Source organism: Nipponia nippon, unplaced genomic scaffold, assembly GCF_047370975.1.
Source record: "Nipponia nippon isolate SJK-2023a ecotype South Korea unplaced genomic scaffold, ASM4737097v1 scaffold_1, whole genome shotgun sequence".
Lineage (NCBI taxonomy): Eukaryota > Metazoa > Chordata > Aves > Pelecaniformes > Threskiornithidae > Nipponia > Nipponia nippon.
The window spans coordinates 32,070,081-32,096,584 of NW_028262290.1; the positions used below are offsets into that span (position 1 = coordinate 32,070,081).

The 26,504-nt window shown below is 46.9% G+C and overlaps 1 protein-coding gene across 1 annotated transcript in view; it reads left to right on the forward strand.

Moving 5' to 3' along the window:
* The first annotated feature begins 19,044 nt into the window (after positions 1 to 19,044).
* The window catches only part of TPD52 (tumor protein D52), a 41,407-nt gene continuing 33,947 nt past the window's right edge, over positions 19,045 to 26,504 (forward strand). Inside the window, exon 1 of the mRNA XM_087751020.1 lies at positions 19,045 to 19,177. Within this exon, the coding sequence (XP_087607146.1) occupies positions 19,156 to 19,177 (22 nt within the window). The 5' untranslated portion in view covers positions 19,045 to 19,155. The remainder of the gene's footprint in view (positions 19,178 to 26,504) is intronic.

Consider the following 26,504-nt stretch of genomic DNA (forward strand, 5'->3'; position numbering starts at 1 on the left):
ATGAACCTACCTTGGCCTTATACCCCAGTGTTTAATACTCCTGGGGCACCAAAAACACAGCAGGCCCCACTGATGGTTCATAACACAGCCAAATGCCATGCACCATGGGATGTACGCATCCCATATAATGTGTCCCACATGGTCAGGTTTTCACAAGCGACATGAAAGCCTTTGGAAAGTCATTGAGTCTTCATGTCCCAGCTGTGGCAAAGCTCTCTCCTTTGCTTTCCCAGGTGTTGTGCAGGATGCAGTGCACAGTTATGAGTTGAAAACAGGTATTGTTCTCTTGCCTTCATCTTCCTGTTAATAGATACCATGTATGGCTCATTTTCCCAGACACTTTCAGTCTCAGATTCAGAGAGGAGAGTTAAAGAAGCTTTGCTCTGTGAGGCAGCAGAAGAGTTCATTGCTTGCGGCAGGAGAGGATGGGGTGCCTCAGGATAAGAGCAGGAAGGCTGATTCTGTTAATGTGCATCAGACAGAAGAGGTTACAGTGCTTTAGGCTCCCACGCAATGAGGACTGGCCCATGTATTGGAGGTTCACATGACCCTGTGCTCATATAGCTGCATCTGCCTGCTGTGTGTGCTATCCATTCTCCCTTCTCCCTTGGCAAAAACACCTGAGAGATCTTGAGACGCAAGCAATGGCATTTACTGCCCTAACACCATCACAGCACGAAGAGCTGCCATGCCCATAGCCATCTGCTGGCAGTTTGAAAATGTTACAGCCTACCTGAGCAGTTGGGTGGGGAGAGAAGAGCCTTTCAATTTGTCCCAAAGACTGGAGTGCAGTTACCTGTGCCATGCATCTCACCGAGGCTCACCGAGTGATCCCGTGGCACGCAGGGCTCAGCACAACACGGAGAGCATCACTGCACCGAGCGCATACATGGTGGAAAATTCCCAATGCATTCCCAGGGAAGCAGTGAGAAGCTCTTCTGTAAAAGATTGTTGTTCGTGGAGATGCTCCATTTCATGTCAGGTAGTATGAACCTGAAGGAAATAATTTTGAAAGCACATCTACACAGGTGTGTGAGGCAGACTGGAATCTAAATAACATACCTGCCCTCGAGGCGAGCCCTCCCTGCATACGCCTCAGTATCTGACCCCTTCACGGTATTTTTGTGGGGAGGTATACACATCAGGAAAGATGGTGAGGGAGAATTCCTCTCTCCAGCACTTTGGGCAAGCAGGGTTCTGCACGAGATCTGCAAATTTTCTGCTGTTAAAGTTAAAAAAGGAGAAGGGAAAAGAAAGTGAGACAGCCTTCATGGTTGGTTCCCCTCTGTCTTGGCTAATGTTTGCACGGGAGCAGCGAGACATCAAGGGGGCTCGAAGAATCATTAACTGCCCCTGCCAAGTTTTGTGGCTTCAAGGTCACAGAGCAATGGTGCATTGTAAGACTACAGGAGTGCAGCAAAACAAGTCTGTTGGTGCTGGGGGACCAGAGCACCTTGTCCATGAAAGGCAGAGCTCTGCACCTACCTAGAAAGCTGCAGCCAGGTTTGCTCCTGGGATTCTTCATCACTGATGCTGACGCAGCACAAGGATGGGAACATTGAATCTCCTAAAAGTTGTTTCTTTAATTTTTATTTTCCTTTTTAATAATTTTTATTTTACTCCTTTATTGCAGTTCCAGGGAAAAATTAGCCCTAGATGTCTAATTGTAGTTACCACATGCTAAATTTCTGACATCCCAGTTCTGGTCGCCTTGTCTTCAAGGTCTTGTTTTCCTGAGTGGACAATGTGCTCCTTGCTCTCTGGTTAGTCCCCATGTTGCTGGGAAGATTAAACCCAACTCTCCCCCACGAACACCTGGCAGGTCGCTCCCTTGCAGTGTGACTAATGAAACCTCTTTTCCTGGATGAGAGCAGAAAGTCACCTCCCTTTCTCATGTCCTTGAGCACATGCAGAGCCTTTATCTGAAGTCACTTGTTTCCTACAGTCCACAAAGCGCAAGCAAGGATCGTCCTCTCAGTGTGGGACTCGTATTTTGCCCCTATTTCTCACTCCCCAGCGCAAATGAAGATAAAGAGCATTTGGGGAGGAGGAATGCAGATCCCCCCCTAAAAAAACTGTGTGCCCTCACCAATGAACAGGTAGGTGCCTGCTTCCTCTAAGGAGATCCCCTCTCCCACCTCCCTGGCTGTAAGAGTCAAACTCCACCTATGCCCCCCTGCAGTGCTGGCATCCTATTTCCAGGACAGAGCTATAGCTTCTGTGCTGCTTTGAGCTGTGCCTGGTGCCTGAGGTCCCCAAGCAGGGGTGAGTCACAGCACTGCAGCACAGCTACCCTGCGGTGTCCTGTGCTCAGAGGTTCATCCCCAGACATCAGCCCAAGGCCACACCGCCTTCCTCCTGTCCCCCATCCTCCCTCTTTATAACATGACCTGGTGCATGGCATCCTTGTGTGCTGACATCCAGCCAGCCGTAAAGATCTCAATCTTAGTGTTCACAAACTTAAAGGTCAGTACATCTCACTTGGCATGAGCAGGAAAAACACACCAACCTTGTAGGAAGGCTGATGCGTTACTGTGTGTTGTGCAATGTAAGCATGATCCTGAATTTTCAAGGTTTGCTCTCACGTGCTTTTTTATTGCAAGGAAGATGCAGTCGTAAGATGCTGCCTGCATGCAACGCCCTCATATAATGTAATTAACATTTTGACCACTGGATGTTACTGTTGCTCCGAACATCTGCAGGGGATTGCAGGGCAATGCAATCTTCTAATTTTTTAACCTAGAACCTAGCTAAATCAGACAGTGACTTGTGGATAGGTGGATCACCTATTTATTCCTGCCCATCAACTGAAGATGAATAGTTAGAAAGTTGTTATTCGGATATAAGGGAATGTCTGCATTCAGCAACATGCAAGCAAATGATTAAATTAATGGTACTGGACTGAGATTTTAGTAATGAAGAACCAAGTGATTTTTTCAACCATTAGGCTTGGGAATTCTAGCACATTGCCCAAGACAGTCAAATGGTTTTGTATGTATTATACTAGTGGTACATGAAGCCCAGAAATAAACCACATTTTTTAGGTACCTTTGACCACTTATGATGCACTCTACTCATTAATCCACCTCCCTTAGAACAATTAGTAAGCCTTATGTGTAAGCAATCTCTTTTAAAAATTTACGGTTTTATTATTATTATTATTATTGTTATATGCAAACATTCTGAACACTTCCCAGATCTCTAATTATTTTTGCTCTCTACTACATGCCTCCCCCCAGACTTTCTGTATGGATCCCACACATTTTGTGCATGCAGCTTTCACTGATGTATCCTAAAGTCAAGTCTTCCTCTCATCAGATGAGCACAGTTGTTAGAGTTGAGATGTGCCCAGAGCAATTCATCATTTATTGATTGGCACCTCTGTGGAATACTTCCTTTGTGCATACTGTGTTGCAGGAGCTCCTGTTTTCATCTTCTCCAAATAGGGAGAAGAGTCCTTTAAATATGCATGATAATTCATCCACCCATAGGTGGACACCATATGGGTGGACGATATGTCCGCCTATAGGTAGACGCAACCATCACTACCCTCTACTGAAGCTGGCAGAAATTCAGTCCATGGCTGCACACCAGTTGTCCACAAAGATGGTTCTGCAGTTTTTGGTGTTTCCTTTTGATTCCTCACATATTGCAGGAAACATCCAGGAACTGTTCCCCCAGCAAGGCAGTGTTTTCTTACAGTGTCATTTTATCTGTAGACCCAGTAACTTGTTTATGCATTACCTTATCATTCCACAGTTTCAGTATCTCCAAGGAGGCATCTCAAAGAACAGGTTTTGCAGACTTTTCCAAAATCTCCATGTGATTTCTGATCCAGTTTGTCATGTCTGAAGATACACCTGGCTTGAAATCAGAGGTAAAACTCCTGCTCGAGATGTGAAAAGTATGAATGCTCACAGACAGTACTCAAATAGGGAACTACTTGTGGGAGATTCGCATTGCTTATTTTAGCTGCTTAATGTCAATGATTAATGCTCTAATGTGTCCCATTTAGGTTTAGACATCACCGAGTTTGATGTCTTGATCATAAGCAGGTCACCTAGGCTCTCTTTTAGTCAGTCAGCAGGAAGAAAGAGCCACCTCCAAAGGGGTAAGCCAGCTGATCTATGGGCAAAGCCTAATCCAGAAAGATATGAAACTCCATTTGTGTGTTGAACGGCAAAGGGAAGGCTTCATCACTGTGCATCCCAACACAACACGGAGTTATTACAAAAAAAGGAAAAAGCTTTCTCTTTTGACTCAATGTTATCACTTAAAAAGTGGTTGCCCAAAAATTTTCCTTTAATTCTGAACTACTTTCTTTACCTCATCCTAAGAAATTCTTAGAGACTGAATACTGAAAATAGTTTCTTTATCAAAATTTCCCTCTCTCCATTTTGTATGCAGCAGTTTCTGCCCTGTCCCTGGAAAACTGCTATTGAGCTGATGGGATATTTTAACATGGAAAATACGGGAGCTTTTTAAACTGACATGTAAAGGTTTCTTCATATTTGAACCTCCTAATCTAACTCTACTTGCTTGCTATGGCAGAGCAGTCTGCACCTTTTGCTATGCGCTTGCCTGTTGTCATGATTTACATGCCAGATTAATGTGAGGGATAATAAATTAACAAAGTGTAGCTCCATAGCGCATAATCCTCCGTGCTTTAAATTAAAACTGCCTGCTGTGGGCAGGAGACTGATCAGAGCAGAACTTTGCCCTGCAGGCACGTTTTTCACCACCCCATCTGTTGCCCCAGATGGAAATGCCCATTTTGCTAATTTTTCTTTCAGGGGATCATCTTTTTTTTTTCCCTTTAAAAATGTTTTTCATCTATTTTCTTTTTTGAGACTGTTGCAAGTGACATATGAAATAGAACATTTAAACAAGGGTACAAAAGTGGAATGCATGCTAGGAGCCAGAGCAGTATAAAATATTCAAAGAATGAATACATGCATATTTAGGTCAAGTAAAACGAGGGATCCCTGCAGTCACTTCCTCTCTGTGACTTGAATGCATTGTTAGTCCTTAGTAATTTACTAATAGCAAATTACTCCTTTGCCTGGGTTGTCTTCTTCTTTTAGCTCTTTTCAGCTGAAGAGTTGGTGGCCTGGCATTTGGTCCCTGGAATCTTTTCCATATGATCAGCCTCCATCCCACGCCAATCCTCTTTCCAACAGCTTGAGGAAGCAACCTTAGGCTGTTGTAACCTCGTCTAAGACATGCAGGATACCCAGAGTGGAATAGATCAAGTTTAAAGCATCAGATTGCCCCGTGAATTGAATCAGGAACTGGTTTCTTGATTTTTTTTTAATTCCCCAAGACTTAATCAAAGTGAACTCTTGGCCAGATTAGCTCAGAAAGAGTTGGAGAGCTGAGTCGAACTGCAGGCCAGAGCAGCATCTACAACAGCTTTATCTACAAGAGCTTTGCTTTCGCCTCTCACTTTCTCCTCTCTTCAGGACCATTATTTCCTGCTGTGGGCTGGAAAAGCATCTGTTTTGGGGGAAGATGGAAACATAGGACACAAATTATTGTGAATTATATGCCTTCTATTAAACCTACCTGATCCTCCGTTCTGGCATAGGCAGGGTCAACACAGTCTCTTTCGAGGGTACCTAATTGTGCAAAGTTCCCTCTGCACACACTTTTCTCTCTTTTTTTCTTCACATATTCTCTGTATGAGATTGCAGCAGTGACAAGCCTCTTTGCCATACCTGAATCTTGCTCAGAACAACCAATATATGAGAGTTCAGATGAGTCCCTGAAGCTCTTCACGGCACCATGGCTGAAAAACTGCTCACTAGTGGGTTCATAAATGTCTTTCAGAGGCAGATAAGTGATATCAGATTCCTTCTGGCTCAGGAGGGAATTGCTGGCCTCCACAACCGGGCAGGTTGCTCCCTCTTCCCAAGGCATTGCTGGGAAGCAGTAGGTGGTGGCTCCTCTGCTAGCGGGGAGTCCTGTGAAACATCAAAACTAACCTCTGGGTCAGGATTTTCCTGTCTGGTTCTGCACACTCTCTAATGCCTCCTTTCTTCAGAACTAACTTAGGCTCTGTCTCATTTACAACATATGACTGCTCACCTCCAAATTGCTGATACCTAAATAATATGATAAGAAGTGAAAAATTAGTATATTTAATACTATAATTGGGCCATACGTCCCCTCTCTGTCTCTCAATGTGCCTGCTGTCTTCTCTGTTGCTGTTTCTTATCACCACACACATTTATGCCGGCACACAGCATAAAATGAATAAAATGAAAGCAACCGCATTAATCGGGGTTTTTCTGCCTCTTTTCAGAGGCGCTACCATTTGTATAGAAGAATGGGGAAGGAGAGCTCGCTGCATATGCATTTCCATCCAGTGCTGCTGGATCCGGCCCCAGCACGGTTGGGCAGAGCCGTTCCTCAGGGTCTCTGCGCAGGGAACTCCGAAGGCGCGAGGGAAGCCGCCGGGCTGCCCATCCACTTCAAGCCTACCTGAGATACCTATCCTCACTTGACATTAAAGCCACTTTAACAGCATGGCCCCTCCACACAGTCCAGATAAGGCTGCAGATGTGTTTAGTAGTGGGAGCAATAGTAGCAGTAACATGTATTTTATGGTTTTTTTTGCCAAGGACGGACCGGCTCCTCTAAATGGATTACTTTAATCTACAAGTATTACCCCCTGGGTTTTCACACTCCCTGCAAAGAAGAGTGAGCAGTATGTTAAAAAGCTCTTCCCAGTAGCTTATCTAAACCTGTCTTCTCCTAATCCCCCAGTTTTAGTCTTGAAATTAAAATATGCTTTCTTTCTCCTTTTATCACGAAGTCACTCAGCAATTAGCCTGCTGAAGATTTGGGCAAATTTTAATTCACACTAATGAGATACAGTTCTCTTCTGACTGCTATCTGTCGAAGGAGATTAGGAGAAGGTGGAGAAAATTATGTTTCTGAATGGGGATGGAAAAACCGAACCTCCTTGCCAGGGTGCTCGGCACATCCCCTTCTGGAGCGTAGCTGGCTGCGTCCAAGGTCGGCTCCTCCGCTGATAAGGGCTGTTGCGAAGAAACACAGAAGCAAGGGCCTGCTCCTCCTGTCTCGTGGGAGCTGCTTTTTAGCTGAGGCTTTACCCCTGGCCCCTGCCTGTGCTACATCGCTGCTGTGCCGCAGTGATGCCTGCGCCCCGGCTCCTGCTGCCACGATTCTGGCCCTGACCCAGCTCCACCAGCTCAGCTTCATGGCTTGCTCGTGGACATGTCTTGCTGCTGCAGACTTGCTTGGTGACCACCCGGCTGTGTCTGACCCCGATCACTGCTCCAGACCTGATCCTGCCCTGGACTGGCTGCTCAGCATCCTGGCCCCTTGTCGGTGAGGGCTCTGCCCCGCTGGCCGTGCTGCCACGGAGCAGCACCAAGGCCCCCGCGGCACTGCGACTCACTTTTGGCTTTCCAGAGAAAGATTTAATCCCATTCATTAATATTCCCTCCAATTCAAAACCCAGGTGAGACTGAATTGGCCTTGTGTGGACACGTGATGAAGCTGTTTCTGCCCAGCTCGTTATTTCCAATGAGTAATAGCAGATTTGTCAATATTTATACTACATCCTCAGTAAAAGTCAGCTTGTTTAAGCTGAAGTCAATATAAACTATCCTGATTCATGCTGGCTGAAAAATCTGTCTGTATCTTCTAAACACTTCAGTCAAGGTAAAATCCATGCACCTTTAGAACAAGAAATATCTTGTGCTAATATATCTGTGTTAATATTTTCCCATTATGTAGATTAGAGACTCGGGGAAATTACATTAGCATTTTCCTTCAACACCATTTATAGCTTTTTACAGCTTCCTGGCATTGATAAAGTGTGTTATGAAAAGCAGAGTCAGCAGGCTGAAGACATTGACTGAGTTATGTTTTTATTAAAAGTTTTATTCAGCTGTCATGCAATATCCTATGTAAACGTCCTCACGAGCTTCTAGCAAAGCAGTGTCATATATGCAGATGGTCTTTGTTTCCACTGTTGCCTTTGCAGTGGCTGTAAGGATACCACGCCAGCGGAGAGAGAAGGGAATGGGGCCCCTGAAACTCAAATCCACCCCTCCTGGTTCATGAGTGACCCTGGGCAAAGGCACAGCACGTATGAATTCCCAAGCTGTATGAGAGCAGTGTTACCTTCCAGATGGGTATATCAAGTACTAAACAAATATTTAAAGCCACCATTTTCACTCCATTTCTCATGTGAATAAATACTCTCAGATTGACCTGCTTTATGAAACTCAATTCTGAACTCAGTTGTGAGGTATTATGTGGCGATAACTTGGACATTTCCCGTTGCAGTGTGTACCTCATGAAAAGCGAAGACACCTCCTTGCATGCTGGACTTGCCACCAAAACCACATCTCATGGAGGCACACCCTGACTAGTTCAGGGACTGACTAGGTGTAGCTGTGCAAGCCTGGGACTCACGTTGCACTCTGTATTTATGCTGCTCCTTGGGTAGATTTTACAACCTGCATTCAGTTCCTTGTTCTACAGCTACATTACTGAAAATCTCAAAGTTCAGTCCTGTAGAGCTGACCTGGAGTCACCGCAGTGGTGCAGCAAAGCAGGTCCTCCAGCCAGCCATGACACAACAGGGCGATGGACAGCAGGAGGGACAGCAATAGCGTACCATGATTGACTGGGCCTGAGAAATGTGTTTCCATTTGAATTTGGCATTGTTTTGCCAGTAGAGATAACAGCAATAAGCTTGTAGGAGTGATCTAAAAATGGTAACTAATGGGTTTGGAAAATGAGTTCTGAGCACAAGGCATCAGATCTGTGGTGAGCAGGTCTTGCAGCTTGATGTGCGAGCCATAGCATTTGGTGTTTTTCTCTAAGTCCCACTGTCTCCCGGTTCTTGATTATGTATGGCATTCACCTCAATTTTTCTTCTTCTTTTCTTTATGAAGTAGAGTTAATTAAGCTGTTTTGACTCTAATGTGCATGTGATCTAGACGGGGACAGCATCGTGTCATTAAAACTTCCCAGGAGGCAGAAAGATGAGTCTGAGGATGTGATCAGCATGCTCCCTCAAGCTTCTGGATCAGAAAGGAAAGTGAAAAGAATTGGAATGATATCAAACACCATTTTTTTAGCCATTTTCATGATTTTGGAGATTTTATCCTGTCTTCAACAGTGGCAATAAGAAGGTGGCTCTTCAGGGAGAGCGTGGGAGCCTGGCCGCTTTGCACTGCTCGCTTCTCCAGTACACGCAAGTACATTAAGGCTATGAAAGAGTACATTCTTGCCAATTCCTTTTGGTATTTATAGTCCTGTTGTCCCTGAAGAAGAAAAGACAAGGTACATAAAGAGAAGCCATGTAAGAAACCTCACAAGAAAGGAAAACTGCTGGAGCTTTGTCTTTTTTTCTCCCCGACCAGAGCCACCTTGGGGTGCCTTCCTCCAGCTGCCGGTCTCATGGCTGGTTTCTGCTCTCTGGTCTGCTGTCCTCTCCTTTCCTCCTGCTCTGCCCTGGGTGAGGGATCCATATGGTTTGCAGGTGGGGAGGCTGCAAGCAATGCATAATGAGCAGCAAGAAGGGAATTCACCGTCAGCAGACCAGGCTGCTGAACTACAGCCCCTGTAAACATGCATTGCACAGCATCTGGAGGAGCTCTGGGGGGAAGCCCATAAACATCACGTGGAAGGTACCAGCATTTTCCTCAGCTTTGATAAATGTGACTCTGTACCTACCATGCCCAATGACTGCAAGACAGCTTAATTGTGGAGTGAGGTGGCAGTTGCTACAGAAACGGGTCACTGAAAGAGCCAAGTGATTCGGCAAGTAAAAGCCAAGGAAATCATCCACGTGTAAACTGACTTCCTAAACATCCACGCCTCCTCTTATTGTATACACTTGTGTGCAGATAGATGGAGAGTGTAAATAAGTGGAGTATTTATCATCAGCCAGTTTGAGATGTTATTTTTTAATTTTTTTTTTTTGAGGGGGAGTGTACATCCTCTTTAAAAATGAAAGAAATGACCACTTAGAGACAGAGGAAGCTTTGCTAAAAGGTCTGCCTTCCCCTGGCCTTATTTATTATTTAGTTCTTCAGCTGACGTATTTAATACTGCAAGGCACTTGGAGACTCTAGTTTGAAAGAAATATGCTGCAGAAAATCAAGCTTCCTCACAGGAGCAGGAAACATCTTCAAAAGTTAATTGCTTTGTCACAATTAAATAAACCTCTTTATTACTGCTCTGTTCAATAAGGAAAAAGAACATGCAGCACGTCTTTAGTTTCTTCAAGATGCATGTTATATGGGTAGCCTGGTTCCCCTCTCATTTTCTGTTTTGATAGCAGTGAATACTTCACACCAATGAGTTGACTCTGACTGTATCTTGGTACACACAGGAAAAGAATTAGGCATGTTATCTGTGATACTTTCTCTAAATGCTGAAATTGGCTGGAGACACACAGCCACATACTGATTTACTTCATAAACCCTGAGGATAAAGCACAGAAGAGCTGCAAAAGAAACTGTGGACTTTGTCCTAGGCTGTTTTAAGTTGACAGCAGTATATAATACATTAAGTGGAAAGCACACTGGAGACACCACTGAGTACTGTCATCACAAGAGAAATAAAAAGCTAGAGTTCAGTGTTCAGAGAGAACAGCCGCAAATATTAGTTCTTTACCCAGGTAAGCAGGTACTGGCTCCAGGCTGACCAACAAAACCATTCGCATGCTGCTTTCCTTCACAGCAAACCAAAACATTGCTCATAAAGCTACTGCGAAGACTGTGATTAAACGATTATCACGGATGTGTTAGGAGGTGAATCACAGGACATGCTCCCTTATGGCTTTTGAACTCACACACTCTTTTATACCCTCAAACTACAGCACCTCGAGATCTGTGTGTGTGTAGGGGGCTGTCATGCATTGACTTCCATGCACTGGGTTGCCCAGAGAGGTGGTAGATGCCCCATCCTTGGAAACATTCAAGGCCAGGCTGGATGGGGCTCTGAGCAACCTGATCTAGTGGAAGGTGTCCCTGCCAATTGCAGGGGGGTTGGACTAGATGACCTTTAAAGGTCCCTTCCATCCCAAAGCATTCTATGATTCTATGATGCTATGACTTCTCATGGTTGTGTGGGAGGGGGTACCTACAAACCTTCCAGGAGAAAAAGAAAGAACAGGCAACTGGGTATCTCCTGAGACCTCCTTACTGGTGCTGAGGATGTTATTATTTATTGTGTTTTGCATGCTCCCAGGGCTTTACAGAACAGATTAAAAGTTTGCCCTTGGTAGTAGTCCCTTACCGCAGTGTAAAGCGAGTGGCGTTAAGTGTAACATGTCACTGCTCCAAGCCAGGAGCCCAACGTACCCACCTGGTAGAAGTTTAAAAGGACAAAGCTGTGACCAAAGTTCTGGCTTGCATTGCAGGGTCCTGCCCCTGGAAACCTGATCAAGATCCCACAGCTGCTGTCCTTGACTCAGAGGATGCAGGAAATAAGAGTAACTGTGAGTCAGAGTGACCACATGCTCATGGCTGTGTGACGGAGAACTGGAGCAGCTGGGACTTGGTGCATATGCAAAAGAGGGTGAACAAGTGTGCACATGAGGGGCTGAACGGGTGTGTGAATGGCTACATTACAGAGTGAGGCATGGAGGTTAAACAAATCCAGATTGTAGCTTCATCCTCTGCTGTACTGCACACCAGGAGTTCTGGAAAGAGCTTTACTTTCATCTTCCAGCCACTTCCAGTTAGCACCAAGAGGCAGCCACCCTGGAGTGTGGTACACCAACATGCCTGCAATGACTTTCCTTCAAAATTGCAGAGGAAAGCCACCTTGCTACCAGCATGCTAGAAATGCCCAACAGCCTCTGCAGTCATGAAGGGAGCAGAATCTGTACTGAAACCAAGCCTGGCTGTTAATCGGATTCATACCAGAAACTCAGGCTGTTTATTTAGTGACATAATGGAAATGAAAAATGTGTAATGCAAAAGTACAGTTTCAGAATAGGGGTATTTTTCAAGCACAGAGGTTTCACAGCTATTCACCCAGTTTGCATTCATTTATCCATCTGGAGAGCTGCTGCTGTGGTGAGGACTGAGACTGGAGCTCTCAAAGCATCAACCGGGCACATCTTGAGCTGAAAGAATGAGCTGAGAGATGCAAATTTGGAATGGGAGAGTAAACACCTATATGTGGCCCAGCTAGTGCTGTAGGAGGGCAGGGTACTACTTGAAGAGGCATAAGCTCTCCTTTAGGTTACTGGTCAGGTAACTGCACGTACACTGCTTGCAATCGGCCAGCAGTGTTGCTTTATCACGGCTTACACACACAGCCTCAGCGATTGCATGGGCAAATAAGAACACCCTCATGCTTTTGTATTTACCTCAGGCACCGATGTATAATTGAGGTGCAAAATGTATAGGCTTTTCCAAATCAAACAAGTACGGGGATTTTCTCTTTGATGGGAGAAGAAGTAAAATCAAAACCCGCTCAGGCCAGGGGTGGCAGGTGGTTGACTTTGCAGAACCACATCTGTGCCTCCTTGCTGCTGCTGAGCAGGGAAGTGGCGGCCCTAGTTTTTGAGATCTTTTGGTGGAAGTTTAGGTTCACTGAGCAATCATATAAACTCTGTGCTGTTTTTAAACAAATAGATATATGGTAGGAAAGGAACTGAGGAGGCCTGCTTTATCTGTTTTGTTGTGGCTGAAATTGGAAGTACAGCCTGTCTGCTTCGGGGAAATTTCAAGGCAGGATTTTGCAAGAAGTTTCAAAATGAACTTTGTAAGATCAGGCAGGAACTATGTTAAGAGATGTAGCATAGTTGGCTTCACAAGAGTCCGAAGGAAAAACTGACATACATGAGTTATATCTGATTTGTGCATCTCGTGTTGCAAACATTTCTAAGTGAGATTGTGATGGCACTGCCTGCTGGCTGGGTAATGGCAGCAGGGAGTAGGCAGCGTTACTGGTAAAAGATTAATGAGATGAACGAATCTTTCATCTCAGTGTTTATAGTTTAATTTGCTGCTCTTATTTTCACTTTACCTTGTCTAGCTCAGTGAAATGCCTTATCAATGAAAACAGCGATATGCTTAGAAGCTTGAAACAAAGATGGTCTCTTTTCAAGAGGCTAGATGCTACATTACCGAGGAACTATGACACTTGAGTTTTTATTTGCAAAACAGGGAAGGAAAAAATGTCTACTGAGGGAATTTAAAGGCTGGAGTTCTATGGCTTGTGTTACGCAAGTGAGCAGGCTTTCGCAATAGTCTTTTTCTGCTTGTAAAATCCACAATTTGCAGCAGTTTTAGTTAATTGGGTCATTGCTCTTTTTCTCCCTTGTAACCTTTTAATTGGACTCCTATATATTTCTTCTTGCTCTGGTTCTGCTTTTTTTGTCTGCTTCTAGCAAATTATTTATAATCTTTGTGTTTTGGCTTACCAGTGGACCTGGTAATACCTAGTCATCTCACAAGAGTATGCTGAAAGTTAACTACAATTTGAAAAGCAATCCTAAATCCTCTGGTTCTTAATTACCATGTACAGCACTGCAGCCTTAAAAACAATTTAGTAACGAGTTACTGAAGACATGATCTCATTTTATTCCTAGTATCAATTTTTAGAATGTGCAAATGTTCCATTTAGTCCACCTTCTGGAATAGAGTATTTGTGACTAATTAGCAGCAGTTAGTTGACAATGGTGTAGTTTAGTTAAAGCTTTATCTACTGTATATTTACTACAGCAATAAAGGTGCTTGCTGCAGATGGCAATGCATGTGACAAAGAAAGTACTGTGCTCCCCAATCAATATATTTATATCATACCTGGAAACAGCTCAGAGGCTTGAGAACACTTTATCACATCACTCCTGGAGCTATAAGTGAGCAAACCTTATCAAAGGAAGCTGTGGTACAAAAGTAGCTAACTAATGAGAAGCTAAGTGTCTCCTGCTCACAAGAGAAAGTAAAGAGCAGGGGTAGGACAGAGCGGGGTGGGAAGGAGAAATACAAAGTATTCCTAGATATACATAAGTCTTAGTAACTCTGCAAAGGGGGAAAGTAGTGACATTAACATCAAATTAATAGTTGCATTATATCCTCTTTCTTGTGATGAAGCTTACAGCATTTGTGCATCTGTGTGTATATCTATGCTGAATTTCTTGTATCTCATGCAAAATAAGCCTTCTTAGGAGTTTTGGGGTCTTAAGTAAAATAAGCACATAGGTACTCTTCCTTCACTGGGAAACGATGAAACAACCAGGAGACAGACAAAATCCAAACCCATGGGGTGCTCTAGGTCTCCCTCTGGTGCCTCTGCAGCAGATTTAACACGGGGTTTGAATTTATTTTTGTTATTTTTACCCTCCCCCCCCAAGCCTACTTATCCCACGCTTGCTAGCAGCTGTACGGAGTGGTTGTCACATGCTACTACAGATGGGAGGCACGAATTCCCAGCTAGTGGCCTTTTGCACCTACCCAGTCATATTAGTTACGGGAAACGAGTTTCACGCAGGTGGGTGTCGTGAAGCCTGGTCCTTTGATGGAAAGTTTAGTTCCTGTAAGGATTTCGGGATTTGGCCCAGGACAAATAACTGTCTTTTACAGCTCAATGCCCCCTGTGCAGTGCTCAGGGAAGCTTCACTATGGTGGACTACTCTGCTGAAGACCTCTGGGTTCTTTTGAAGGCATCTCCAACAGCCCTGCCCTAAATGTATCAACACCCAAATGACTAGAACTGCAGGGTAATCCTCTTCTAAAGCATTTAACCAATTCAGAGTTTAACTCCCACTTGCAAAAGTGACCTTGGACTTGGAGACACTCAGGCATTTAAAGAGGTAGAAAGGCATCCGCAAATATTTTCAGCAACGTACCGCACTTTGCTTGTGGTGAGATGGGAGCCTATGGGATTTTAGAATCCCACTAGGCATCTGCTTATCTATCCCAGCGCCTACATAGATATGATCTTGACCTGTAGACACTAAGAGGTGTGAATGATTTATTTTCCACAAAAGGCTTTTAGCAGGAAATACATGAGTCAAAACTATAGACTCTTTGCCTTGCTAGTCAGCTGATACCCAGCCTTAAAGAGGCACTTACATGTCCAGTGTCTCTTTTTGACGGTACGGTTAAATGGGCACAGGCAATTACGCTTTTAGTGATTTCTCATGCTGCCTCAGGTGGGACATATTGCATAGGATTTCTGACCCAATGTGTGCCCATCTTTGGCTGCCAGGACTTTGATCCAGTAAGTGCTTTCAGAGTGTGCCCGGTGCATCAGGCAATAACATAGAGGGACGGAGTGTGCTTGCTTGTCTGTTTTCCTTCCTCCAGTATCCCACTGATATTCACCTAGGATATGGCAAATATAGGTTCATTGAGTAGCTACAGTTTTTACTCACCTGTGATACCGACGGTTCAGTATATACTTGTCTCGCTGCTGACGGGGTTTTGAATTTGCACTTTGCAGGAGAGTGCCCAAGCCAGGAGGTTACGAGGAAGGGGCTACCAGGTGAGCCAGAGAGCGGCATGAATTCCACTCTGCCATCAGGGCTGTTGTGGGGGAGGAAAAAAAAACCCTCTGCGTTTAGCTGTGTTACACTGAATATTTAATAATGACCTCAGTGGAACGCAGCTGAGCGACTAGGAAGAGTGCAGTGGAACTGTTTCCATTGGAGGAACTGAACTTCCTACCCCACAGCAGGGTGCTTCCCACTGAGGTTGGGACAGGTTTATGGGAGATAAGAGCGTAATTCCCCACCTAGAAGAGGGAGTTGAACTCAGGTTTAGGCTAACAAAATCCTTCTAGGCACTGACTTATAAAGGAGCCAAGCTGACGGTGCTCTTTTACTGCATTTTGAAATAAAACGTTGGACATGTTCCTTACGAAGGATTTCTCCCAGAAGGTGACTCAAGGCTGTGAATGAATGTAGGACATTTTGTGCCAAGTAAAGTACTATAAGCCTGGCAAGGCAAAGGATTTGGGACAGATTTCTTTAGCACTTTCTAGTACTGAGGTTACGTGACCTACATGATTCAGGTCTAAAATGCTTTGGGACTTGGCTCTCTGGGTAGACGCAGCCTATTCAGCGCACCTGCCATTAGATCAGCACAGCAGCTACCCTGAACCTATCATCATCCGATTCAGCTCTGTGTACATGGGAAGGTATCTGTTCAGAGGTAACTGCATTTGTAACTATGGCGGAAAAGCTAAAGGGCAGCAAGGTTCTTTGAAAAATAATTACTTGTCTTAAATCTGGATTTTTCAATGACCTTGGCAGTATTAATTCTTTTAAACCTTGGCCTTTATTAACTTCTGCCTTGCCTGTTATTTGCAATAAACATCTGATCTAGGGGGAATATGTTTTAAAATTGGGCTCTGACTCCACAGCGGGAGAACTGGCCTATCTGTATGGCAGAGCACTGGGAAGGCTCAAGTGTTGTGAGTGTGAAACGAAACGTCACATACAGCTATAACGTGAGCTGCTTCTGCATTTGCTGCTCTACTCGTATTCTCATACAATTAATGTCCCTTGCACAGGACAGGCCCAGCCCCACTCAGGACAAAGTATTTTGAAGTCCTGTGTTTAGGCAGGCAGTCTCAAGTTCAAATAGGCTAGCCTTCTATATACGTACATTTGTTTTTATTTTTATAACTGACTGAAGGAAACAAGAAGTCATGGGCACAAAGCTCAGTGGCTCAGTACACCCCTAGTCCCATTGTCCTTCACTTTTTTCCTTTTTCGTAAAGACAACAAGACCTTCAGGACAGATTCAGTCTTTTCTTCTCAGTTCATGTGTTTATATTCTACGATCATAATTGGAGCCCGTAGGCAATATTCATACTACTTTTAATAGGCATCGGTTTGAGTAACAGATGCTCGTTACAACGATTCCATCTCCTTGCTAGCCAGGGGTATGTGTAAAAAGGGAATACATCATCGCATTTGGAGACGGTGGGTTTTGAGTGTCTTCCCATGTAAAATCTTTCTGGACAAGACAGCTGGGGACCTGGTGGGGCTCTGATCCCACAGGTAGCCCCGTCGCCACTTGGAGTGGGTGACAGCTGCTAGGGAAATCGAACTGCAGAGTGTCTAAGGGAACTGGGAAGGGGGGGATTTCTAACCTTAGACACCGAGTTCAGCAAAATTGGTGCAAGGCCGTGTACGTTAAGGCTACACCTGCATTGAACAGGGCATTCCTCAGCGGGGCGGACGGTGAGTGAGGCGGCAGCAGCACCCTGCTCAGGGCAGTGCCATGGACTCAGGTGGGCTGGCGGGAGTTTCACTGGCAGAGGGTACTGAATCAGCTCTCCGGATAATACCCCTTTCCTGACGGCTAGCTCTTGCTTTTTGGGATGTGCTGGTGAAATATCCCCACCCCTAAAAGAAGCAGTGAGATGCTGATAGCTTCACTGCTCTGCGGGTTTATTCCTGATAGGCATTTCAGCACTGCCAGGGCTGCTGCTAAAGTAGATGCAAAGTAAAGGAGGGCAAATTTTAATGCTGTTGATACTCTTCCACTGTGATTACAGATCATGTATCATATATCAGCTGCTCACTGGGAAAGCTTGGGACTTCAAGTGGAGCAGTGTGGGAAAAAAGCTATTCTTTTTTTCTTAAAAAAAAAAAAAAGCAGATGTACCTTCTCAAATATCTATTTGAGTTTATTTTCTGAAACAGTCATAAAACATAAGTGAGATACGTGGAATGAGCTTGTGGTGGTAATTGTATATTTGAGCAAATTAATTTCTGTGCTATGAGATGAAACAAGGTATAAACATGCAGGGATATATTCTGATCTATTTGCTGGTTTTATGGCACCACTGTAACAACCTCCTGCTGCAGCTATGCAGATCCTAGAACACAAGCAAGCGTTCCTTTACCCTAGCAAAAGCTCACGCTCCTCAGCTGCTTCGTAGATTGAAAAATACCTGGATTTGCTGCTGCTGTTTGTCATCCAAAGCAAGGTCATCCTGAGTTGGCACCTCCTGGCTCGCTATTGTGCTCTGCTTTAGCATGTGACTGTGCATGCTGAAGGCTGGTGACAATTTGGCTATTCACACAGCCCCACGCTGTGGAGGCCTTGCCGCCCGTTCTGCACAAACATTGATCTTTTCGAACAAACGAATCCATACATGTCAAGGCCAGGGATTTGAAAAGGGTGGAGTAAAAGATCTATTTGGTAGCCTAATGTTCTTGGCAGTTTTGTAAAGCAGCTTGCTGGGCAAACTCGGTAATGAAAACCTCTCTGCACTTAATGTTATTTTAATAGAAAGGGCTCAAATTGCAGCTAGGAAAGTTGTTGCTGATTTTCTTTTCAACTGTTAAAGCCTCTTTAACGCAGCCACAATGCATCGGTTTGCCTGGCGCAAGTGCTAGCGAGTCTGGCAGGGGAATCTCCCAAGTGAAAATAAAATCACCGTTTAATTTCCGTAACGCGGTGCAGTGTGCGAGGGCGCGCACGCTTCGCTAGCGCACCCACAGCAAGCCGAAGCGAGAACCGCCGAGAACGGCGGGCTCTCCTCGGTCACCGTGCCTGCGCAGCCTCTTCCAGCTCCCAGCGTTAACTGCAGGTTGTTCGTGCCTTTCCTCGTCCAGCCCGGGCGAAGCTGCGTTAAGGAAGGCCAAGGGCGGCGTGGCCCTGGTCGCACACGCCCCGGGGGCAGAGGCGCTGCTCTGAGGGCCAGGCGCTGCTCTGGAGTGAAAAATACCACAGGTAAGGGCTTGACCGAGGGGACAGCGCTGCGGCGGGGGGAACGGGGGCTCTGCCGGGCGGGACAACCCCCAGGTCCAGCTTTAGGACTCCGAGTACCGGATTAAAAGCGCTGCGGCCGCCCGACGCGAAGCGCCGGTCCGCAGTGAATTCGTTCGGCCGGTTCTGGTCTCTCCAACGTTCCCGGGCGCAGACCGCGCCGGCTGGCAGCGGCGGACGGGGCCCGGGCCGGGGCCGGGGCCGGGGGGTCCCGCACCGCCGGCTGCCCGCCGCCAGCCCCGCGGGCCGGGCGCCGCCGCCCTCACCTGGGCGGGGCGGGGCGGGCCGCTGACTGACGTGCGGCGGCCCCGCCCCCGCGGGCGCGGGCGGCGCCTCGGCTGCCAACCAGCAGCCGGCGGGGGGAGGCGGCGGTTGCCGAGCCGAGCCCAGGAGCGCGGGGACCGGCGCCGGGGCCGCCATGGAGCCCCCGAGGGACCAAGGTAGGGCGGGGGCTGCCGCCGCGCCGCGCCTCGGGCGGCCCCGCGGGGCGGGTGGCGGTGCCTGGCGCTGCCGTGCGGCGGGGGGACGGCGGTTCCTCTCGCAGCCCGGCCCGGCCCGGCGCTGCCCTGCCCTGCCCTGCCCAGCCCAGCTCCGCCGTGCCACCCGGCGGCGGGCCGGGCTCGGCGCGCCCTGCGTCCGGGGTGGGGGGATCGCCTCACGAGGTAACTGCCGTGGCGGGCGGGGGGGTCCGCTGCGGGAGCTGAGCGCGCCCGGCTGAGGTGGCTGCGCGGGCGGCCGGTGCGGTGCGGTGCGGGACGGGACCCCGGCCTCTCGCGGGGCTGCGCCTCCCGCCGCGCCCTCAGCTCGGAAAATGCGGAACCGGGGGGCGGGTGCTGGCTTCGCGCCGCGGCGGGCGGCAGAGCCCGGGGCGGGCGGCAGAGCCCGGGGCGGCCCCCCCCCAGCGGGTGCCGCCGCTCCCCGGGCGGCGGGCACGGGCGGTGAATCCCGGCCTTCCCACCGCGGGTGGAGGCGAGAATAAGCCGTCTGGTCTCACCCAGGAGTGAAAGTAGAGCGCTTCCATTTTGCGAGTGCGTAACTCTGGATTAACCGGCGCTGTTGGCAGGGTTTATTCCCTCCGAACTCGCTCCGTCCCGGGGCTGCTCAGCAGCTGCCAGCTCCCTTGTGGCAGCCGCTCCCGAGGGGCGGCAGGCGGTCGCCGGCCCGGCTTCACCGGGGGGCGTCTTGCCTGGGGAAGGCTGCTGTCCGAGCTGCCGCGGTTGCAACGCTCCCTAAACCTGTTTTTTCTTAAATAAAAAAGCCTTGGGATTGCTGCCCAAGAGTAGTTGGTGCCTTGATGAAGGCTGACCTGAATGCGGACAAAGCAGGATCTTTTGCTATAAAAGCTTCTCCCACAAAGATGTATTACATATATCCTACTGATCCACGTATCAGTTGCAGTCTTTTATATGGTGTAGTACCGAACTACGCACCGGCTGCTTTCCCCTGGACGAAGTGAGGCAGGCCGGGGTCAATAAGCTACTTTGTTTGAGTAAGCTGGTAGGGCTTCTTGGCCCAGCTCAGCATCTGTGCCCTTGGACCGATTTCGTTCAGTGTTTTATTGCTGAGCGTGCTCGGGACGGTAGCAAGCGTTCGCTTGCGCCGGCAGCGGCGTTGGAGACGCAGGAGGTGCTGGGAGTGTAACCACTGACTCTGTGCGGTCAAGCTCTCTGCTCTGCCAGGTGAGCTGCTTTAGGCACCAACCTGGATCTGTCCATGCTCTCGTTTAAGTGTTTTGAGGCTGCTGTAGTACACTTGTATAATTAGCAACAACTTCTGACTTTCTCTGTATATAGAGGAAAGGGCAAGTTGTCTTTGCCAGAGCAGAAGATCATCTGGTGAGGGGCTGAACCTCCTCAGGGAGGTTCCTTCAACCATTCTGAAGTCCTGTGTCTATCTTCAACGTATATAAAAAAAAAAACCCAACACAAAAACAAACAAAAAAATCCGAAAATCCAAACAAGCCCCCAAAGCCTATTCTTGGGGACTGACAAACAGAACCGTTCAGTCAGAAAACAGCACAACTGTCAGTTTGATCAGGATTTTAATTCCTAAAGCAGGATTGTTAGCACAGTTTTCAGTATTTGTCCTGAAGTTTTTTCTTTGTGTTTGAGCCTATTAAAAGGCAAACACCTTTATTGAGACTGCAGGGTCTTGAACAACTTCTAATGGAAAAGGAGAGTAAAATCCTACGGTCTTTTGAAAAGCTTTAGTGGCAATGCTGACACTTTCTAGAGGCTTGTTTTGCTATTGAACTCATTTTTGTGTAAGTACTGCTTTGTACGGAGAGGGTACTGCACCTCAAGTTGTGCATCTAGTGTAATATAAGTGACTGTTATGGAGCAAACATGGTGCAACACCTTCTTCCTCTGCCTTCTTTTTGGAGGCGATTATGCTATTTTCTCTTTTGGGTGAGGTGAAGACCTGCAGGTACAGCGGGAAAATCTAGAATAGACAACACACTTGTGCCTGTTAAATTAATGACTTCTAATACCCTGCTAGTTAGCATTCAAAGACCCATTTCCCGGGCAAGCTGGAGTGCTTGCATTGGAAATTGTGCTTGATGATATGGTATTGCTCACCAAAGCCACATACTTGGCTGAAATCCAGGCTGCCAGGTCCTGTCTCGGGGGCTGGCTTAAACATCCTGGATTGCCTCCTCTAACCAGAAATTAATTTGTTTAAAAGTGTGAGTCAGAGGTTGCACTTTTCGTTGTTAGGATGACAGCTTTCTCAGCTAGTGAAAGTTAGGAGGTGGGAAGAAAATCTAGGTTGTAGTTAAGACTGCAACCAAACTAGGAAAGACTAATACTCCAGGTGTGTAATGTGCTTAAGTCTTTCCTCTCTCCTGAGCGGTCAGGTATGGCAGCAGTCCTTGAACAGTTGTTACTAGCCTACCATCAGCAGCATCAGAACCATTGAACAGTTTTTTTGCTTGAAGTGTGTTTGTTTTCAGGGAAGGGATGTTTGGCCTGGCTGTATGCTTCCACATGGGGCTCGGTGGACTCCAACCGCTCTGGAAAGCTTGGGCTGCAAGCGCTTGGGGTGTCTTGCTCTCTGATTACAAGTACCAAAGCAGCAGTGTCAGCTCAAGCCAAATGGATATAATATTCTCCTGAGATGAGGAGTCCCTTGTTCTATTGCTTTGCATTAAGTTGCTGTGAACACAATCTGGTCTTTCGCTGTGTGGGCTCAGTTGCTGAATGGACTAATAACTGCAGTTGTGTTTTCACAAAGATTCTGGCTTTTTTTTTTTTCCCCTCCTGCAAAAAATCGTGTACCTCGTTTTACTTGCAAAAAGAGTCTCTCTGTGGCTTGCCACTGTTACTGTTAGTGCTGGTATGGTTCACCACTGGAAAAATACGGTTCACCACTGCCCCAACAGTATAAGCAATGTGTTGATGTGCTCTGAACGATGAGACCGTGCCACTGAGCAGTCTTGTGAAGATGTGCAGCATGGCACAAACAACATTGGAGATGCAGTAGATAACTGTATTTAGGGGGTTCCTCTTATACTTCAGCAGCTCTTCGCTTACGTAACCTGGTGTCTTTCAAAGTCTTCTGGCTTTGTGGGACTCAGGAGTCCCAAAACACAACACATGGTTTCTAGGGAGAGTATGTAAGCCTTTCTTTTCCTAAAGCCTTGACTTGGATTTCTGGGGCTGACAAAATGGACTTTAATGTTACTTTTGTGCAGAAAGAACTTGTTGCTGGCAGTAGGACAAGATTTCTGCCATTGCCCTGATGGACGAAGCTGCGCTTTTTTCTGCTGCTTTATTTGTTTTCTTTATCACTAGGTACTTGCAGTACTGTAGGTAAGACTTTTTTTTTCCTTAGCATGGAATTGTGAAATCAAACACTTACAAGTAAATAATAGTGGACAGCTGTTGTCAGAACTGCAAAGGAAGAATGATTTCACTGAACCGAGTGTCTGTAGCAGTGACTTGAAGATGAAAGAGGAAAAAACATAGCAGAACGGTTGCATCAGTAGGTCCCTTGAACAGCAGCAAGTCTTCCCCTCTCGCATGAAAAACTCGGTGGAGGCGGGGGAAATCTCATTGTTCTGGCTCAGGCTGAGTGTCCTGGCTTGACAGCGTGGCATTACATGACTTATTTAATGGCACTGCTGTTCTCCCCCCACAGCCAGTGCATGAATGAGGCACTGAAATGCAGGGGATCGGTGCGCTGTGCTGGAGGGACGCTGGAGCAGCTGATGCACAAGCAGCTGCCTGTGCATCGGCGTGGGGTGGGCAGTGTCAGCTGTTCCTGCCCTCTCCACGCACTTATCATTTGTGCTCACACCCGCTTCAGGAGGAGGTGGAGGAGGGAGCCCGCCTGGCTCTCCAGCAGTGGAAAGAGTCTGTTGCTTGTGGTATGCGTGGATCTTCTGTCCCTGTTCTCTATACCCAGTGCTGTCACATGCAGTCAAGGCAATCCTTCACCCAGCTGGAGTAAAGCCTGCTCTCAGACCTTTGGGGTAGGGAAAGCTTAGCTAAGGATCTGCTTCCTTTGATCCTCCAACAAGGCCAAGCTGTAGCTGCTCTGGGCTTTTAAAATCCCAGTGACATGAAACTGATGCAAGTCCTGTTTGTTCCAGTTTCCCACACTTTGAAGCCCTGTGAAACGGCCCATGGGTTCCCCTTTCTCCCACTGCAAACGCCATCTAAGCAACGGGAGACCTTGGAGGCTCGGTCTGACCTTGCTGGCTCAAAACAAAGCGCTGCGCTTCAGCTCTGGTTTAAGAACTGTGCTAGCGTAGGCTGGGCAAGTGCCTTGCTCTGCTTGATCTGAGTGCTTTGTGGGTAAAGTGGGAACAGCTGATTTTTATGGCTGAAGTTGACTGCCATATGTTAACACCTCTCCTAAAGCTGGCCTGGGCACGAGTGCTATTGAGCTGCTTTCAGCTGTGCCTGGAGACTTCTGAGCACGTCCCCTTCCATCTGCAGCGGCTGGCAATAACCACGCGTGCTGCACTAGTCTGCCTTGGGAATTTTATTTGTATTCCTTTTCTTGCTCCTGTCTATCTTGTACATGCATTTCTTTCCTTGTCTTCTACAGCTGCTAAAAACAGTAGTCCTTGATTCACAGCATCTGCTTCATGAGCCAGATCTCAGCATAGTCCTGGGGGGAGCCAGGTGGTGAGGGGAACGGGTGTTGGGGCTTCTGATGCTTTCTGCCATATACTGGCCCTGCTGGGTGAGGGCACCCTGAAAGCTGCTTTGGCTGCCCTCAGTATTGTAAAGGCTGGGGTGCTGGGTAGGCTTTGTCCTCTTCCTTCACGACTGTTTGCTCCTTTAACAGGAAGGGGTCCAGACAATTTTCATGGGGAGGGAGCGCCTCACCCAGTACAGAGGAGTCTTTTATGAAGTCAAGGGACTAGATTTGCCATGTAAAATCAGTGAGTTGTTTGTGGATTGCCAGTTCCTGAGGGTGCTGGACATTACTGCAGGTAAGGGAGGATATCAGCTCTATCTCTTCAAAAAGTAATGTTTCCATGGCAGCAGGTACAGTGCAGGGAGTCTTCTTGAATGCCAATGTTTTCTTGACCAGCTTTCAAAAGACAAAAACCCAAACAACTCCATTTTTGGTTTAATAGGAAAGTACAACACTGTCAGTTGCTGAGCCCTGTGCAGCAGACATCTGACGGGTGTGGGGTTTTTCATGTTTTTAAGAGAAGCTCACCTCCAGGTCCGGCGATGATGACCCACTGTTGCCTCCACTGGAGTTTTTGTAATATGGGCACTTCTGATTTGAGGTTTCCTGTATGGAGGCAAGGAGGTGTTTACCCTTGTCCTTTTAATATCCTGCAGTGAGTAAGCAGAAAAATGTCAAAGGGTTACTGAAAGGGAAAGCAAGCATTAAGTGAGATTAAGCACTAAATTGAAATGCTCTTGTTCAGCCAAAACTGTCACTCTGTGTCAGCTTCAATTTGAGAATCCAGAGGGACAGCTTTCTCTCCTGTTGAAGGTAGCGAGCATCTTCAAAGTCGCTCATATTTGGGTGTGTATTAGCTAGAGAGATTGGGAGCCTTCACTCAAAAACCTTGTATTTGAGGGTAGGCTTTCAACCACAAGCCTTCTCTTTTGAAAAGGGCTGTAGTAACAGACCAGCTACCCATAACTTTCTAATCTGTATCTCTCCTGAAGGTTCAGCATCACTCCTGCCATTTCCTCTTGCTCCTCTTCCTCCTTCTCCTCTGCCCCTGGTTAAGGGAGCTGAAAGAACATGTAGCTGTGTGTTGGCTTTGGCAGTTTGGCAGAGCGATACCATGAGCTAGCGTAACTGATGTTGAATATGGTTGCCCTGCTATGAAAGCATCTATCTCTAGCAGAGGTGTAGGCAGCTGTATGGATTTTTCTGCTATTGCAGCTTCAAGTGGTTGCAATTGTCTGCATGAGTCTGCAGCCAGTTGCCCTGGGCGGGGAGGGGGACGACAGCACAGTGGAGAGTATACTGGCTGCCAGCAAATGCTGGTGTGCGGAAAAATGCTCATTGTGCTATTACTTGCTCCTGAACAGAAAGGGGTGGATTGATGATATCTAGTGAGAAACCAGCGCTACTATTGTGGTGTGAATGCTGTCACTGAAAGAGGCAGCTTTCCTGTTTCACAAGCCAACTTCTCTATTGCAGTGTGAGAGCAGAGCAGTAAGTGTCCACAGATGCTCACTGTCAGTGGAGTGCTCCAGCAAATGTAAGCATCCCAGGCTCAGCCAAGGCAGTGCACTGTTAATTGCTGCAGAACTGAGGTCTGTAGGAACATGCTGTGCCACACACGGTTCGGAGTGACGGGCTTCTGAACTGCCCCTCTCCTGCTTGTACCCTACCAGCAGCACAACAAATGCATGCTATGCTTAAAAACTTGATAGGCAAAGAGGAAGCACATTTTTTGTGTGTGTGTGTATATATGTATGTGTATAAAAAGAATGCCAATAACTCATTGTTAGTGTAATTGAAATTTTAACAATCTAATTCAAGAATGATTATTACTTTAGGTCTTATTACACTATTTAAGACTATTTATGCAGATGAAGTCTTAGTAATAATAAAGGTAATGTTCTAGGCACTTAGTTTCTACACCTTTTCCTGGTGTTATTCTCATCCTTCCCCTGGCTTCTGAGGCTGGTAGCGTCATTCTGGTGGTGGCAGGGCTACTGCAGCAAGTTGTCAGTGTTGTGACTCCTTTGCTGGGAGGAATGGGATGTTGATGGCTGCTGCTTCCTCACTGTAGGATCCACAGGGGCCCTTCTGTTATGTTTGCTTTTTACACATTTGCTCTTTCTTTCATTGCTCTGCAAGCTCCGTGTTACATCCAAATCTATTATATAAAGTACCTTTTCTGTATGTTAGATATTATTTCTTTGCTCTCTTTGTTGCCTCTAAAATAGTTTTGTCCAGCTGCAGATCTCCATTGGCGATTGATGACTTTATTACAGCCGTAGGATCTCCGGTGTCAACCCTGTGCCCTATTACTTATCATACCGTGCCTGTACTGTCACATCCCATGTTTCTGCTTTCTGAGATACACCAAGTGAAACAAAGCTGCAGGCAAATCAAGGGGAGTTCAGACGGAGCAAGCCTGACAGGCCTCTAGTCCTGAGGCCCTGCACACTCAAATCTTATGGCCTGTTACTAGCAATGGCAATATGGTATGGCGGGGTAACAAAGAGGCTGGTGAGCAGCTGCAGCTTGCTGGGGGTGGTGGGAGACACCAGCAGAGGCAGAACAGCAGGTTTTTTCCTGTTTTGCTTTCCCTTCTCTAGCAGCTAGAGG